Consider the following 18,474-nt stretch of genomic DNA (forward strand, 5'->3'; position numbering starts at 1 on the left):
AGACACCCCGCAAGAGGCAGATGTGGGTGTCCGCTCTCAGCCGCCACTGCTCCCCACTGAATGGGACGGGCTCGCCCTGCCTGAATCGAAGCAGAGCTGCAAGCTGCCCGGGCTGCGTCAAGGACTGCGGCAGGCAGCTAGCGGCGGCAGCGCCGGAGGAGCAGCCAGCACACGCTAACTTTTGCTGGCCCACGGCCGGGAGCAGCCACCTGCAGCGAAGCCCTGGGCAGATCGCCGGGGCAGCGATGCCGTACAGCCACGCTGCCCAACCAGAGCCGGGCCGGTAGGCCCTTTAACATCCTCACTGGGGAGCTCCGACAGACGGAGTTCCTTGCCGTGCTCCCTCCTTGTCTGATCAATCCAACATTCCTGCCTGCCTCTGAATTGAAGAAGCTTTTACGGGTGTGTTTTAGGGTTATTTTTAAGGCATTTTAATGACAATTAAGGTTCTTTAGGGTTAAAATTCTGCATTTTTTTTTTTGAAAGCTTGTTCAAGTTGTGACTAACTGGCTGGGCCTTAAAACATTGAGAAGCAAAATACTACCACAAAAAACAACAACAAAAACACACAAACAGGCGGCCTTGGTCACTCACACACAATGGTATGGTATAACACATTGCTATTCCAAGAAGAAACAAGTCTCCACTTGGCTCTTGCACAACAATAATTTCACAGAGAAATTATAATTTCAATACCTGCACTTAAGGACATGTTTTATATATTACATTTCCAGCTTATTTCTCAATCTGGTTGCAAAATACTGTGGACTCATTCAATCGACATTTTTCCTGTTGTTTCAAAAAATTTATTTTTGTGAAAACTGAAATCTTCCCTTGGAATATGTTGGTTTTGCTGAAAACAGACAGAGGGACATCAAAATGATTTCTACTCCCTTGTTTCATTTCGATGTTGAAACATGTTAGTTTACTGAAATTTGGGGAAAAAAAAAATGAAATGCTACTAATATTACAGTCATATATATATATATATATATATTTCAGTTTCAACAATACTGACCCCAAGTAATTTCATACTTAAAAAATGTTTCCTATTCCTGGAAAATTTTCCTATTTTCAGTTTTGGTTCACCACTTAGAATGAAAACTAGTCAAAATGTTAACACCGCAACAACACAAAGCAACCCTCTTCCTAAGACATACAGAGCAGAAACTGATATAGTATAGTCACAAAGCAGACAAATAATCATTATATTATATTATATTTACATTATTTATATTCACATCATATTTATGTTGTAAAATATCATTACAACTCACACCAAACTTTGCATAAACATTGACCTGTTATTTGGTTACAGATGCTTTAGCTCTTGTCAGTAATGTTAAAGCACCTCATATGTATTACAGAAAGCCCATGAGACAGAAAAAGGCCATTCGAAACTGACTTTGAGAGTCAGGACCTGGGCACAGAAAGATTAACTAACTTTCTCACTGTCAGATAGGAAGTCTGTGGAAGCCAGAAATGTAGCTCTGCATCCCACCGCTCCCCTCCCTCAGAGTGCCAGTTCCAGCGCCTGGAGCCGCGTCACCATCAGGCACAGCTGCCTGAGCACAGGGCCCTGCACTGCCTTTCGCCAGATCTGCATTTGGTGTGTTGTTTATAATTTTATTACTTCAGTTGATCAAAGTAACGGACTAGATGTTGACTTTTTAGCTGTTTTGGCAGCATTGTTGGAGGAACTTGAAATTATTAAGCAGATCTTCTGCAACATAACTGGGGGCTTGTTTTGCTCTAATGAGATACAGTATTTGTTACAATGAAGGAAATTGCTTGCGGATTTGCTATAATGCATTTTACATACGCTGGGTTACATTTATATTGGAGTAATGAAAAAAAAAAAAAACAGTGAAAATCTATATTACTTTTCAGATCTGATGATGTCACCAGACTCATATTATTATATGGGAAAAAAAGATCAGGCTCAACTTTTTGAGGTCTGTTTCTGTTTTTATACTTGATATCCACCTCAGTGGTGTAATGGATCCAAACAGTTAGCTCTTTGTGATCTCTCTCCAGAGGGATCACTGTACCGTTTTCAGCAGAACCAACCATAGTGAGTTGCACCTCAGTATTTTTAAGCCTCTGACCAAAATTATTCAGAAGCAGATCTCCTCCCCTTGCAGACATATGAGCAAATTTAATGCACAGTTTCTCTGGCTCTTTCAAACTTAATTTTAAATTCGTGGTGTTTGGATTTAAATTCAGAGTTATACAGTGCAATATGGAAAGCAAATTAACAAATTCACAAGTTGAGTCTGTGGACAAACGCCAGAGATTTGTCTGGGTGTAAGAGGGAGCACTGATCCAGAAAAATATTAACAAGAATTGTCTCTCCTTTGTAAAAGACCTCAAACTGTGGCTTAGATATTTATTATGCGCCGTGCTTATAAAACTTCCAAGATGTCTAATGGAAACAGAGCACAATAGAAGCCAGTTCTGCTTTTCATTTTATATACGACCACTGGGAATCTCTTTCTTCTGATGTTCATCCATATTATAAGCTTTTCTTTCACAGTGGGTAAGATTTTCCTTGCTTTGAAAATAGTAATTCATCATAACAAGAAGAAATATCAAGCATATATAAATGCCAGTCCAACTACTTATGCTGGCTAAACTGGCAAAATCTTTTTAATTCCCTTCATAACACTCAGCACTACCAAAAGCCTCCACTCAAAACATTAACAGAATACTCCAGAAACACAGGGATGCCTGTATTTAAATAATAATGTGCAGTACAGGCACCCACATTCATAGTAATAAGTAACCTCATTTTTCTAGGAAACAGTTACACGAATGAGAGTTGTAAACTCTGTGCTCCTTTGAAATACTGGGCGATTAAGTTGGAAATTGTCAATCTGAGGGCTTTTAAAGGAATGCCACATTAAAAAGTAGGCTATAATACTTAATCCTTATGAACCCTCTGTAGTAGTTTATCTTTACAACCTTCCATCCCTCCCCACTCTTAAAGTCTTGCACAGTGACTCCAGACTAAGACTGAGCTTTGCAAATCTCGGTACTCGGTTTGAGCCACAGGGACTAACCTTGCAGGCTTTCATCTTATACTACAAAAGAAAAGATAAAGTCTTCTCACTCATATCCCACAGAAAGAGGTTTTATCAGAATAAGAGAGGCTTAAACAAATTACTTCTACTTGGTGTTTGCCACAGGCAAAAAGTATGGATATTACCAGTTAGCATGTTCCTAGGGATGTACTTTTGTTAAGCTGCAGTAACTCACAAGCATGTCTTAAACTTTACCACTACTGTGATTCAGAGGCAGATGCTGGGACAGCCCCTCCAGAAACCACCCAGGGATCCCTGTAAACTGGATTTTCTAGTTTGCGCAAAAATTGCTCATGCTTTAAGTGCCCTACAGCATGCTTAAATGTCCAAATCACCAACAGGCCACCTACTATTAAAACACAGCAGCAGATCTGAAACCTAGCATCTTCTGTACTTGAGCAGGCCTCCTAAACTTTTCAGCTAGCCTCAACTTCTGGACTTATGAACTCACACCACACTGCTATTGGTAACAATGATCAAAGCTTCTGGCCCCACCTGTAGACTGACCCAAACCTCAGTTCCTAAACTGGTGAATTAAAGCTAAAACATTTATAAAGCTAATCAGGTAAAATCCACAAATTTTACTGGGACTAAAACTTATGTATCTACCTTTTCAGTATATGTAGGTGTTAATGTCAAAAATCTGCACAGTGGCATAGAGATTACATTAAGAAAATATAATTTTGCACCTAAATATGCCAGAAAGTAAAAGTGCATGTTCTACTGCTGAGAGTGCGTGTAAGAAATTTTTGAGTACACAAATGGAAACTGTGAACATAAATGTTTAGATTCACATCTGACTCTGAAGTTAATGTTATCTTTCCTTTTGTATAAGCTGATATTGGAACAGGCTTAAAATGAACAAACCATAAATTAAAAGTATCTTAAAATGTAATTCTTTCAACATAATGAAAAATACTCAGAAGAAATCAGCCTCCCAAAGTAGACGGGAAAGAGTCTGTATTTACTGGCATCCCTTCTATAGTTCGTGTCTCCAAGAGTTTCTTCAGTGTTTGGAGTTTTTTTTAACTAGGAATACATATACTATTTTCATTTTTTAAAAGAACTGTTAATACTTAAAAGGTTCAATGGTAGAATAAATGTTTCATTTAGTAGTCACAATTTCAATTCCTCAGGAACACATAGGGTAAAACAAAAGATAGAGACATCTTGGGGATGGGTCAAGAAGGAAGTAATTTAGTCTCTGACATGGTCCTAAAACTCCTTCTTTGCGTGCTTGTAATTCTTCACAGAATGAAAAAAAACTCTGAATCCCATGTTTATGTGATGCTGCTTTGTGAGTCCCTGTCTGTACAGTCACCAAACAGAACTGGGCCTGGACTCAGCAAATGCTCCTTGAACCCTTGAACAGAGTAAGGACCACGGGTAGACTCTCTGAACTGCGTCATCTTTTTTCAATGAAACTGAAATTTTCTAGCGAGGTCCTGAGCCTCCAAAGAATTAGGTACATACCAATTCTCTGAATACAAAGAAATCTGGATATTATCAACCTGCAACGAAGTTTTGCAGGATCAGATCTCATTTCTGTTCACATTTTAGTAACATCGTGAATTTTCTTCTAAATGACCTCATCCAAAAGCCATTGAAATGAATGGGAAAATCTCCCACTAACCTCAACAATTCTCAGACCATTAGGACCTATAAAAAGTAATATTTATATTGCCTTCCTGTAACTTCAGCAGCAACCTGACTGCAAGCTCCACAGCCTGCTACACATGCAGCACCACATTAGGACAACCATTGTTGACCAGAATAGATAAGTGTGAAAGCTTTTTTGAAATCAAACACATGGAAAATATTATGAAACTATTTAAAACCTTTTGAAATGCATAATCGAATTAACAAAAAACTATTTCCACACAGAAACTGAGGCAAAGATAGTAATTCTAAAAATCAAAGATAGCTTGATACATATTTTTTAGTAGGGAGCCTCTTTTCTACTTTACATACCAAACTCACTTTATGGATTTTCTCCCTATGTCTCAGTTGTTCATTTCTTTCTAAACATGAAAACAATATTCACCAGGCATTTTTAAATTTTGCATTCTAGGTTAACTAACCCACGGAAAGTGCAGAAGAAAGTGTTTAAAATCAAGAATATATAATTGGTTTTAAAAATTTAAAATTGTACAAGAAATGTGTTGAATAAATATTTCATACATTCAACAACAAAGATGTTGATAATCCTTTGCTTAATTGTTGCCCTGTTTATGTAGTATTCCCCAGAGTTAATGTATAACATGGTAAAATGATTACATGGTTTCAATCTTGCAGCTCCATTTTATTCTCGCGAATATTTCATGGATCTGAGAGACATGGCAGTATCACTGGGGCTTGTGCAAGAAGCACACCTACAAAACACTGTGAACCTTAAGTTTTCCCTCATTCTAGTGCATTATACTACAAGAAATGTTTGTGCAGATCCGAGTAACAAGGACTCCTAGGACTACAATCATAAAACTTGTAAAAAATAGTTTCCTTATGAAGCTGTAAAATACATCTGTTCAGAGCATCCAAGACTGCTTGTCTCTGCTACAAAAGGAATCTACCACCAAAACGAACAGATTTAGGAGAATTCAGACTAAGATTCATTTTCTGTATCCCAAAAGAAGTGAAGGAATAAGGACAGGATGTCCTCTTTCCATTGGTGTTTTGTTATAAAGAAGCCAAAGGAAGTGAAAGATTTTGAACCAAGAGCAAAGGCAAATTTTTAGTGTGACATTTTGGCTCTGAAGCTTAACAGAAGTCTTTCCCACTGACAATAGAAGTTAAAAAAAAAAAAGGCAATATAATTTCCATAAAGACTAAAGCATCCCAAAGCACTTATTCTACATTTATATATATATATATATACACCTGTATAAAATAACTACGCCAGTACAAACAGCACTAAAAAGTATGAGAAAAGCTCCTTTCTGATAAGACAGTCAAGATACTTAATTTGTCCCCCTGTTCTTTTCCATATCTTGACAAACCCAACATACAAAAGTATCTGATGCTACAAAATGAAATAGAGATTCAAAAAGATTGGAATTCTACCACTGGGTATGGTTGCCACACAACCCTTGCTAGAACTGATGAAAATGAGGAAAAAGCATTATCTCTATTTTCTAATTCATATATGGAAGAGGTTTTGGCTCTGAGAAAGTTGTGCTTGGCACAAGATCCAAAAGAGAGGACACAGAGAAGATGGGAGACCAACTCCTGAAATTGCCCAAGGCTGGTTAAATTCCTAGGGTATGTTAATTTAAAACAACCTTGCTCTATGCTAATCATCACTCCTGGATGATCACTTCCATAACCACACCCTCTGATTCCCAGTAGGACTCTGCTTCTAAGGTATTCCCATGCCCACCTTTATACAACCCAGACTGCTCCCCAAATCAAAGGGATCCACATCCTCAGTTGTTCACCTGCAGCAAGTTTCAGACTGATTTGCACTGCCACAGGACACAATGGAAGCTATAAAAGGAATATATATATATATATAAGGACTGTTACAGATCATGTGAAGTCATATACTGTTGTTCATGTAGTCCTGCTTATTAAAGACTTTGCTTGACAGCTTAAGTCAGACATTGAGAAAGCAGTGATAAAGCTACTAAGAACTTTACACCAATAGGTTGGGTTTGTGGAACAAATTATTCCATTGATTCATTTTTATGAGGTGATGGTGTGTTGATTTTAATTAATTTCTGAATATTTGATTTCTTTATCTTGTTCCAAGGGCCACTAACAGGTAAAAATCTACTATAGAAATTCAACAAATATTTTCTTTACTCATTGTCAGAAGAACAAATAAAACTGAAGAATACTGGAGTGGAAAAAAAAATTGTTGAGCTTTTTTTTTTCAGTTGAAGTCAGGACTATATGCATTTGCACAGCGTTTCTCAGAGACGCTTGTACAGTATCAGGTAATTTGTTGATCCTGCAGACATGAATACTGATCTGAACCCACGGAGGTCTGGCTGTCAGTAGCAAGTGGAGGGAGTAAAGACAAATTTTAGCAAAGTAGGCTTAAAAGGATCTATACCAATCACTTCCACATGTGCTTTAGAAAAAACAAATCTTCCTTCTACTTTCTATTGTAGCCTAACAATCTTCATTATCACACAATCTGGATACAATTGTGTTTCTAAATCTGAGCCTGAAAGCCACAACATCCATCCTTAACTTTCTGCTCCTGCCAAAGGAACTAAGAAGTGTACTTTGAAATGAGAGCATAATTCTTCCAGAGATGTTTACCCAACTCGCAATTAATGCAACTAAGCAGGTCAGATACTCTAAAATACAGCAGTAAATATTGGTCACGTGGATACATGAGACAATGCCTCTTCTACAGCAAAACTAGGCTAAATTTATCTAAACCCTGTAAGATTAGGACAGATATGGCTTGTCATCTCATCTTCTTTCTCTCACTTTCCTGTCTTCTTGAAAATACATTCTGTTTACGTGGTTTACGTCCAAGTCCACTTTGGAGTGTAGTGAGTCTACTGCTGAATGACAACATTATACAGATGTCGTTTCCCATTTTCTAAAAGCCACTAACAACCCTTTTCAATTCTTGAGGTTCATCCAGGTGTCCATCTATAAACACCCAACTCTTCTTGCTTTCATGTCTCTTAGCCCATTTTCCCCTCCAAAGAGCAAGTAAAAAAATGGGGAAATTGAGGTATATACAATGAACTAGAAACATTACAACAGGCGGTGCATGTGACCTGTTACAGGGAAATGGTTGACTTCATATATCAGAGCATGGTCCCTGCTTAAAATAGTACAATTGAAAATATGTATGCATTATTATTTGAATTGTAACAAACCACAGAATCCCAGATAAAAGCCATGCTTTGGTATCACTGATCTTCTTACAAATGCAAATGAAAACACGTATATTAATAAAATTATATAGGAAGAATAGCTATAAAAGGTAAGTTGCCATGTGGAAGCATTAGGTTTCTATATATAAGTATATAAGTAAGTGTGTAAGTAAGAATATATAAGTATATGATATAAGTAACTAAGCATATTTTTTTATTAAAGCTTTCTATAGCAGTAGTTACATATTTCAGTAATACACAGGATATTTACAATTTCCAGGTCAAGCTCAACACAACAGATGGTCAGGAAATAGATTTATTGATGAAGTCAAAGAAATGTCCTAGATAGTTTAGCACAGCCATACTTTTAAAGCTTTGCAAACTTCCATCTGCTTTCTCTTGTGATCCATTCACAAATCAGGAATAAATAAAGGGGGAAAAGGGACATAGCATAAATTAGCTTCTTATTCTACCGCATTTGAATAAATACTAGTCTCATAAGTGAGCAACATTTCAAAGAGATTTCAGTTAAAAATTAAATAGAACTTTCAGTAATGTGTGAAAATGGATACTTCACTGCCTCAGATAGGATTTCCAATGAGTCTGTAGGAAATCAGAGCTCATATTCCATCAGAATTCAAGAGTAATTGTATGCCTACAGTGCTTAAACTCCTGTCAAAAATTTCAGGGTATGCTTCAGGATGTCTTATACTAATCTGCTACTGGCTTACTGTTAAGTTTAATGTTACTCATTTGCTAAGTAACTGTTCCTGAAACAGCTAGAGATTAAGACCAGTCCAACTCAAAAGTAGCCCAACAGATAATAGAAAAGGCCAAGCAAAGTAATTTGCTGTAGGTTTCATGTGTCAACTCATGCAGTAGTTGAAGACCTGAAGCCATCAATTCTTATAAAATACAAAACAGGACAAAGTTTTCACTAGACTAGACTGTTCCAAACTTATTTCCTAAATCTCAAATTATGCTAGATCATAATCCTGAAAAAAGTGCATGTGAACTGTACATGTGAACAACATGTAAAAGGAAATTATATAAGCATAGATGTTTAACACTTATTTTAATCAATAGGTATACTTTTGGTTTGCAGGAAGAACTGATACCAACTCCTACACAGTGGGTTTTTTTCTATACATACTATAAACAAGGGAAAAAACGGGTGGTAATAATCCCTTTGCTTTTTGTGATGAAAAGTAAGAATGTAAATTCTGTTATTACCTATAGTTAGAGAAGTGTGCACTGAGTTGTAGCTAATCAACAAATACAAAACACTATCTACTCGTTACATTTCAAACCTCCCAAAACTCTGCCTGTTGCCTCTTTGATGAATCTGTCTGTGTACAGCATTTCACATAAAACAGGAATAACACAAAAAAAGTTGTCATAGAAAATACAGTGCATGCAATTAAAGTACAAGCTTCAAGAACAACCAGCCACAAAATGGAATAAAAGCAACCAAGAAGATTTCTAACAGGTGGAGGCAAAAAAAAACAAAGCAGAGAAGTATGGTCTATTGTGATGAGAAATGAAGACTTCAAGCAGCTGCCTCATTGAATATAATACCTTGCAGCTGGATGAACTGAAGCACAGCTGGGTTATTTCTTGAGATACTGTGTATGTACTCAAACATCTGTGTGTTCACTAACTAGAACTAATTTACTAAAGAAAGTATAAATAAAACAGTAAGACTTCTTCTTGTCCTTTGGGTGAAAAAATTAGCTTGTCAAAGTATTGCACATAAATTATATTGCAAGAGAATACTAGTTCAGCACAGCATATCCTGAGCCCCAAGGAACTGGCAGTTACCAGTTGGGAAAGGCCAAAAGTTCATAAACTGGGACTGCGTTACCTTTGCTGCTCAAGAACTGCACCCCTCTAGCCAAGAAATCACTGGCATTTGGGAAGCATACACCAGGGCCTGCCTTACTAATCTGACACATGGATGAATACTCTAATTACTCTAAGCTGAAGTTCCACTTCCAGTTAACCTAAAAGATGACACAAATGTTACATTTCTCTGTATACATCAAACTTTACAATGCTTCTAGAATGGTTTTATATTTAGATGTAATGAAATTCAGAAGTGGACACTGAATGAATGCTTGAAATAATAACGTGCATATATACAATATATACATATATAATTTGTTTATATACATATCTCACAATTCTAACAAAAGAAAAAACAACACACTCAACATAAATATAATATACTCAGCATTGGCCCAGAGTATTCATTGATTTGCAACATTACACAACACCCAATAGACCACATTTATATCTGGCCCCAAAAAATACTGTAACATTATTTATGCATATTTGGTAGCTATATACAAATAGTCACATGTAATAACAGAAAACTTATAAGCAACATCTAGAAATCAGACAAGAGAAGTGTTACTTGTCAGAATTTTCATATTAATTTAGCAGACTTACAAACACTCCCACCAGGAAGGGATGTCCTGTGGTTCACTAGTTCTGGTTGATGATTTCTCCTGATCAACTGAATGGAAAATGCTCCACAAAACGTCTTATTGATGAGACTTTAGAACTGAATAAATGGTTTCCTCATATGACTATATACCCTTGTCTGCATAAAGCCTTAGCCAACAAGCCAAAACCTCCTAAACCCTGAAACATCAGCAAAACTACTCTGTGCCTACAGCTGCTTGTGAGGATCTGTAGGCAGTGTCCTGGTAACTGTACTCCCTCTAACAACCCGCCAAAGCCAGCCCTCTCTGACTTCTGGGTACACCATTGCAGAAGTGCTTAACACTACCTGCACCTCTCAGTACCTGGCCAAGTTTTTGAAAAGATCTATTAGGCTTTTCTTCCTTTTTATAATTACTTAAATCATATTAATCAGATGTCATTCAGTGTCTTCAATTACCAGCAGACCGGAGAAGTTTCTTAGCAACTTAACGTTTTAAGTTGGGCTGCTACATTTTGACCTGTTATCAGAAGCTATTTTGTCATTCAAAATGAGTGAAACCTGTTGTTACAAATCCAGCAATAAAAAACTTCAGTGTCCATCCTAATACCAAAAATTAATTGTCTAATCATAAGTGCCTCTTATCTAACTTTAAGTCCTGATGTTGCAGTATTTGCTAGATACCTGTGGAATTTACATATCTCACTTTCTTCAGAGCTTGTATTTTTCACAGCTGTAGCTGGGAGACATCTATAGCTAGAATTCAGGTTATCAGAAGGTATTTTAAAAGAAAACTCAGGAAGGATTCTTACAGTATACACAGATCTACCTCTACAATGAGTTCTCCTCTGAACACCACACAGGCTTCAGGACAGAACACTGCCATGAAAGTCTTTTTAGAGAAAGAGTACCATGAAATCCAGCATGAAAATGTGCAGACCAAAAATCCTTCAATCCATTCAAAATTTGGATTGCAATACACTTCAAGTAAACAGAAGCCAGCTTAAATCACTCAACCGCCCTGCCACAAGGCTGGGTGCTGACACCCAGTGCTTCACTCCAGTTGATTTTGAATCACTCATTATGGTGCCCATCAGTAATCAGGTTTGGCAACAACGGTACTGGGGGAAACTGGGGAGCCCATTTTTCCCTGCCCAAGAAAAGGCAGCAGTGACATTAGTGCCATTTCACATATGTTAGTGCTGCTTTCAGCTACAGGACTTTTTATCCCAGTTGAAACTCAGCCTGACTCGAACACTGCTCGAAGAGCAATGTGGTGTACAGGCTCCGTACAACTTTTGCCTCTTGGCAATCAAATAGAAAAATAAAGAGAAGCTGCAAGAAGAAGCCAGACCTGGCAATCAGGAGGAACTGAACGAGCTCTGCCAGGCCTTCTGGAGACCCCTCTGGCTGCGGGAGCAGACCCCATGCGAGTGAAAGGCGCTGCCCGCACAGCCCCGGCCAGCCCCCCGAGCAGAGGCCACTCCTCGCCCTCTGCGCACGCCTCTGGCTTCCAGTGACCATCTGCCAGCAACAAACTATTTAAACAGCTTCTGAGATCTGAGCATGGCTCTGTTCCTAGAAACTCGTCTGGCTTTATATTGTACTTCAAGCCAAAGATGTTGTGACTCTACCAAGTGGAACTAAATCATCTGTACAGCCACCACTATAATGACCCTTTAGCCACGTCCTCATTCCTATTATTACCTCTCTTAGCTAGCGTCCAGTAAGCTCTAACACAAGTTACAACTGCGTATGTAAAATAGCACCTACATTTGAAACAGCAAGAATTCCCGCTGTCAGTGTGATAAAGATAAATAAGTGTGCTGCACTGCAAACAAGTGCATTCACCTGAATGAGGAGCATTGAAACTAGAGCTGGTTTTCAACAAAAAGAAAAAAAAAACATAATTTGGAGGAAATACTTGGTCAAGTCTGCATTTTAGAAAACTTCCCATTAAAATTTTGCTCTAAAATAACAAAAAGAAAAAAAATCAAAAAAGAAAACAGAATCATTTCCATGAAAATTCTGCCTTTTTCTTATTATGAGGGAAGGCGGGCAAAGCCTCAGTATCTTTTAGGGTAAAATTGTGTCTGCTTTCAGTGGACAAGGCTCTGATTTGCAAAACCCTGAAACTGTCTGTCAGGAGAAAACGCCCAAATTTTGCAGTATTTTTTCTGCTTGAAAATTGCTCCGTTTTAAAGGAAGAAAAAAGCCAAAGAATACATTTTTAGCTACTTCAGGTTCTACACACTGGGGATGCAATCACAGCTCCTCCTAGACTTGAAAGTTGTCGTGGTTTAGGCCTGGTTGGCAGCCAACCACAATGCAGCAGCTCTCTCTCCCTTCCCCTCCAGCAATGAGAAGGGACAGAGAGCCAGGCTTGGGGTTCGAGATAGGACTGGGATGGGGAAAAATCCCCCTTTTATGATCACGAGCAAAAGGCAGACTCGTTAGGGGAAGAAAAAAAAGAACATACATTTATTACAGACACTAACAACACATAACAGAGTAGGACAGTGAGAAGCATTGCCACATCTTGAGAACACCTTCCCCTCACCCCTCCCTTCTTCCCGGGCTCAGTTCTGCTCCCGATATCTCTACCTCCTCCCCTCAGTGGCGCAGGGGCAGGGAATGGGGGGTGCAGTCAGCTGCCACTTCCCTTATCCTTGGTGAGGGGAGTGTCCGAAACTTGTTCCTCCTGTTCCATCGTGGTCCCCCTCTCACAGGAGACAGTCCTCCACAAACTTTCTCCGACTTGAATTCCTCCCATGGGCCGCAACGTTCCCCACACTGCTCCGTCATGGGTCACTAACTTCCTCCGACTGGATTCCCTCCCACGGCTGCAGCCCTTCCCAAGCTGCTCCGGCGTGGGACTCCCCCGCATGCTGCAATCCTCCCAGCACTGAATTACAGCAGCGGGGCTACCTTTTCCCATGAGACCCCGGCCTTCTTCGGGCACAGAACCTTGATCATCCGGGCAGGAACAACAGGCCATAAATCAATGTCTGCTCCACCGTAGATCTTCATGGGTGGCGGGGGGGGGCCGCCCTGCCGTCTCCCACAGGATACAGGGGGGTCTCTGCTCCGGCACACCTCCCCTCTCCTTTCTTCCTCCGTTCCTCCACTGACCTTGGTGTTCACGCAGCTGCAGCAACTCCTCCTCACAAGTCCGACTGCCCGTCACCACGTCCCTTCTTAAATACATTATCGCAGAGGCGCAGCCGATTGGCTTAATTTCCCAAACAGAAGTGGAGCTGGCTTGGAGCTGGGGGAGCTTTGAGAAGCTTCTCACAGGGGGCTCTCCCGATAGCCCCCTCCCCTGCCACCAAAAATCTCCACCACTCACTCAGCCCAGGACAAAAGTCCTCTTCCACTAGAGAAGCAGGCAGAGGTAGCCCTGCCAGTGGCCGCCCTTGCTAGTTCCCACACCAAAGAGCAGCACGGGGCGGGAAAGCCGAACGTCCCGGCAGGACTCTGCACCTAAAGAGGGCAGAGCGCCCAGTGCAGAGCCCTGGCGTGCTCTCTGCACGTGTGCCTGGCTCGGGGGCAATGCTGACAGCTGTAACAGAAACCCATGGCTAGGATTGCGCTATAAAATGTTGTATTACAAAAGCCTGGCTGTCATTATCAAACAGAACTCAGAGCAAGAGGGCTTGCAGTTGACCAGGATTTTCTGCAGTTGTTGATTTGCAAATATATTTGACAATGTATTTTGGATGCGTAAGACTATCCAGGTATCCTCCTGAAGATCAAGTATCAGACAGAGATTTTCCTGAAGAGGACTTTATTTCTTCTTTAACTTTATATAGAGTTTGTGACAAAATACTCTACCGTTGTCCTCCTCCTTACAAAAAAATGCAGTTATACTTCACTGAGAGAGACTCCTCTGGCCAGATTCCCACCGAGTTATCACTTTCAATGAACCAACAGGTTTTCTCCTTTCAACAGATTTTTTTCATACAGCCGTCAAAATATCAAACACATTAGGTTAAGAATTTTTCACCACAATTGAAAAAAAAAGTTAGCTGAAATGAAGAGTTCAAATTAAAGAGTTCAATTATCAGAATGAATAAAACATTTGTTGATACTGTAGATTTAAACTTCCTTACAGGTTTTATGGTCATGTCACTGTGGTGTTTTCCCTCTGTCACAACTGGATCCGTCCTCTCAAATCCTGCCCTTAAAGTCATTATGTGCTATTGGTTCTCTAACACAAATTAGGGTTTTTTTCATCAAATACTCTAAATTCATAGGGTTTATAGTCCCTTTAAAACGGCTTTTTTAATAAAGACAAAAGTTTGTGTTGGAGCAGTAGCAGATAAAACAGGGGTTAGAAATGCAGCTGCACCAATCTGAACAGGGGAGAAATAAAAATATGTGTATTTTAAAAAAATAATAATAATTACACTTAACTCACCATCAAGACAGGGCTGTAAATTATGGTTTAGCTGCCCTTATTGATCCAACATAAACATTAGGAACAAGCTGTGCTATGCAGGGGAGGGAAAAAGAAATTATTGTGGCATGTTTTAGATCCCCTGAGTCATCTTTCCTGGCACAGGGCAGAGTGAGTCAAAGCTGCTGTTTAGGAAGCAAGGAGGTGGAGGTGGGCTGAGCTGGCTCAGCATTGCCTGTGTCTTGTCAATAGCAGTTTGAAAAGGGTTGCATCAAAGGTAATACACAATAAGTCTTTGGGGCCATGTTGTAGAAGTCATGCTGTCCACAGAATATGACTTCAGCCATGTGCTTGCTGGGGTACCAAGCTCTTTTTTATGCCTAAATGCAAGGTACAAAGTGCCACAGCTGTACAGCTCTGAAACTTCCTTTTGGGAAACTTCACAATGCCAAACATGACTTTAAACAAAAGCATAGTATATACTGAATGTTCATAATTTGAGATAAAGATGTATAGCTCTGTAAGTCTTCATCATACGCACAACAGATAAAACCAAGACTGAGGCATGACTACATCAGAAACTAACATTACTGTATCGATTGGGAGTTAGATATGAACCTACCTGAATCTGCACTGACTCACGTTGAGCTGTAAAAATAGGTAACATCAATTGTGGCTCAGAGCGGCTCATCTAAAGGAACTACAGAAAGCATGCTAGCATGCTAAATACCCATGGAAATGTCCATTTCTGGGTGTAGGAAAAAGGAACTTCACACACTTGCAATTCTCCTTGAGTGCCCTGAAAAATAAACAACGGCTTCTAATACTTCCTTCACCACATCTTTGAAAGGGTCTTTATTGTTACAAAATAGGCATTTTGCCTTCGTGCAATGAGGCAAGGCACAGACCCCTGAAAGCTGGCTCAGAGCGAGCTATTCACACAATGCAGTGCAGCAAGGGGTTCCCTCTGTCCCCAGGAGCAACGCAGTGACAGCAGCACTGGCCATCTTCCAGCTGACACACCCAGCTGCAGCCCTACTCAGATGCACTTTTCACTGCTTCCACATCAAAACTTCATACCAGGCTCTATACTACAGCACAGGCATGACCTCAGTTCATTAAGACCAAAACAACATCAGTAGCTATCACCTTTTTCTTCTAAACCCATTAGGATGAAGGGAGGGGGAATAAAAATATGAGAACCAGGAGGAATCTCGCCATCGTGAAAGAAACCGTACCATTCCTTTTCCAAATCTCTTGTTTTGCTTCCTTTTTGCATCTGGGAAAGCAACTTAGCGTGATCAATTAAAGACTGAAGGAAAGTAAAACATACAGAGAGCACTCATTGCCTCAGAGCAGATCACTGACAGGGAAGATGTGCATAATCAGGTGAATCTTGCCACTACATCAAGTTTAGGACATAAAGGGGCAGGACATTGCCATAAACATTAATCATGGTACAATGAAGCCTTTATTTGTAATGAAGTGTTCCAGCAAAGAAAAATCCCTGCAAACACTGACTGTAAGACATTAAAAGCCATGGTATAACATATTACTTCTGTTTAATTGTTTATTATATGTAGTTACTTATACAGAAGGCAATAAAAGCCATATACAAGAGACACTTAAAAAATACAGGTAAATTCTATTCCTTCTACTTTGTTCTTCTCAAATGTAGAAATGTATTATCTCAACCCTTCGCACCCCACGTTGGGCGCCAAAAAGGACTGTTGTGGTTTGAGCCTGCTCAGCAGCTAAATGCCAGCCGCTCACCCACCCTCCCCCCACTTGGGAATGGGGAGGGAATCGGAGGGGCAAAGGGAGACTCGCGGGTTGAGATAAAAACAGTTTAATAACAGTAACAGAATAATACACTGACAGCAATATCAGCAGGTAATATACAATACAGCTGCTCACCACCCACCGACCAACACCCACCTGCTCCCAGCCAGCAATCCCGAACACAAAGGCCCCACAGCCGCACTCCCAGAAGTGGCAGCCTCTCCCGGCCCTCTCCTGCCTTTATATGGTGAGCATAATGTCACATGACATGGGATATCCACCAATCCCGGCCCAGCCCTCCAGCTGTGCTCCCCCCGCCCCCGCACACAGGTGAGGGCACTGGGACCTGGGGAGCCCCTGGGGTCTCAGGGTGCTGCAGCACTCCTCCAGCTACTAAAACCAACAGGAACTCTAGTCCAGCCGGAACCAGGACAAAAGGATAAGTAGATGGGCCTATATCCTGAATTTTAATTTAAGGTGAGAGTGTGCCTCCATTTGGAGAGGAGACATTGCACAGAACGTGTGGTAGGGAACACACCCAGCCTGTCAGTAAAGGAGGCTGTGGGTAACAAAATCATCACTGTACTCTCCTACTAGTGATTCACACCAAGTGATAGAATGGCCTCAGAATAATAAAGATAGCTAAATCCACAGTATGCACACCTATTTCTCTATGCATAAAACCTCTTTGGTCTTCGATTTTTTGTGGAAAACAACATTTTAAAAAATGCTAATTTAAAAAACAAGACCTGAACTAAAGTCCTCTGAATCTATAGACATATTTAAAGAATAAAGTATTTACATCATACATAACCACAAATCTCAACTGAGGTGGGCCCAGCTCTTGTTTACAGAAAGACAAACAAAATAAATAACTATTTCACAAAAGGTGTTTCTGGAGAAAAGTTATAACCCCCCAACTGACTAAGATTTCACTGTCCAAGGGTTAGGACTCTAGAGGGGTGGCAAACACTACTAGATGCTGCTGCTTTGTGTTCCAGAACAGTCAGTTCAGCATGCAGCTGGGGAAGTCCATTGCACAGGTGTCCCTCCCACAGTCACCATCCCAGCTGTCAAACACACCATTAGAAAATACAGATTAGACAGCCAGAGAGTCATGAACTGAATGCATAAGAACTGGGAGTCACATACTAAAATGGCATAAAAAAAATTAACTCCATTTACTGAAATGGAGCCATACTGAGCATTTGTCATCAAAAGTAAAAAAAACAACATAGTTAACAATGTAGTAGCTGAAATACTGTTGCAGCACTATACAGAGCCAATGGTATACCAGACAAAGTAAGACATACATGCTTTAATTCCTGCAAAATGTAGGAAATGTTGATGTGAGATTATCTACTTGTCTGCCCATGAATAAACGCAGCAGACAGAGCAAAATGAGCAAGACACAGTCAAAGCCTGATGGCTTTCACTGAGTAAAAATCACATTTGCCTTTCCAAAATACAATCTGTATAATAATGCAAAACTCAGTTGTCTTCCCTTACCTTCTGCAAAAGGTTCCCATTCATAAAATCGACCCATAAATGGCTTGTTATTGTATGATGCACACTGCACTTCTCTAATATTTCTGCTGCTTTCAGGACATATCTGTTTAAATAAAAACAAAAAAACAAAAAAAAACAGGCACATTATGATCAACAGCAATGTTGTTATTCCTTCCTTATTAATTCACTTTCGAAGGTAAATTAAGGCATTGCCAAATTCTAATCTAGATAAAACAAAATTAACATCAGGAGACTCATTTTCTTTAAAACAGGTAATAAACTGTGTGTGTTTGAGTAACAGTATCAAAAGTGCCTGTAGAAAACAAATTAATCTGTGGAGTTCATGGAGCAACAGTTCTACCAAAAAAGCAAATTTTTTTATTAAGCTGCCATTTTCCTCAGCAAAAAGACAACACT

The 18,474-nt window shown here is 39.8% G+C and overlaps 1 protein-coding gene across 2 annotated transcripts in view; it reads right to left on the reverse strand.

Annotated features, from left to right (window-relative positions):
* Positions 1 to 18,474, reverse strand: part of THSD4 (thrombospondin type 1 domain containing 4) — a 351,408-nt gene that overhangs the window by 216,283 nt on the left and 116,651 nt on the right. For both annotated transcript variants that reach the window (XM_032990466.2, XM_032990467.2), the window contains one exon: positions 18,058 to 18,160. In XM_032990466.2, the coding sequence (XP_032846357.2) occupies positions 18,058 to 18,160 (103 nt within the window). The remainder of the gene's footprint in view (positions 1 to 18,057; positions 18,161 to 18,474) is intronic.

Source organism: Tyto alba, unplaced genomic scaffold (assembly GCF_018691265.1).
Source record: "Tyto alba isolate M040663 unplaced genomic scaffold, T.alba_DEE_v4.0 Super-Scaffold_41, whole genome shotgun sequence".
Taxonomy (NCBI): Eukaryota; Metazoa; Chordata; class Aves; order Strigiformes; family Tytonidae; genus Tyto; species Tyto alba.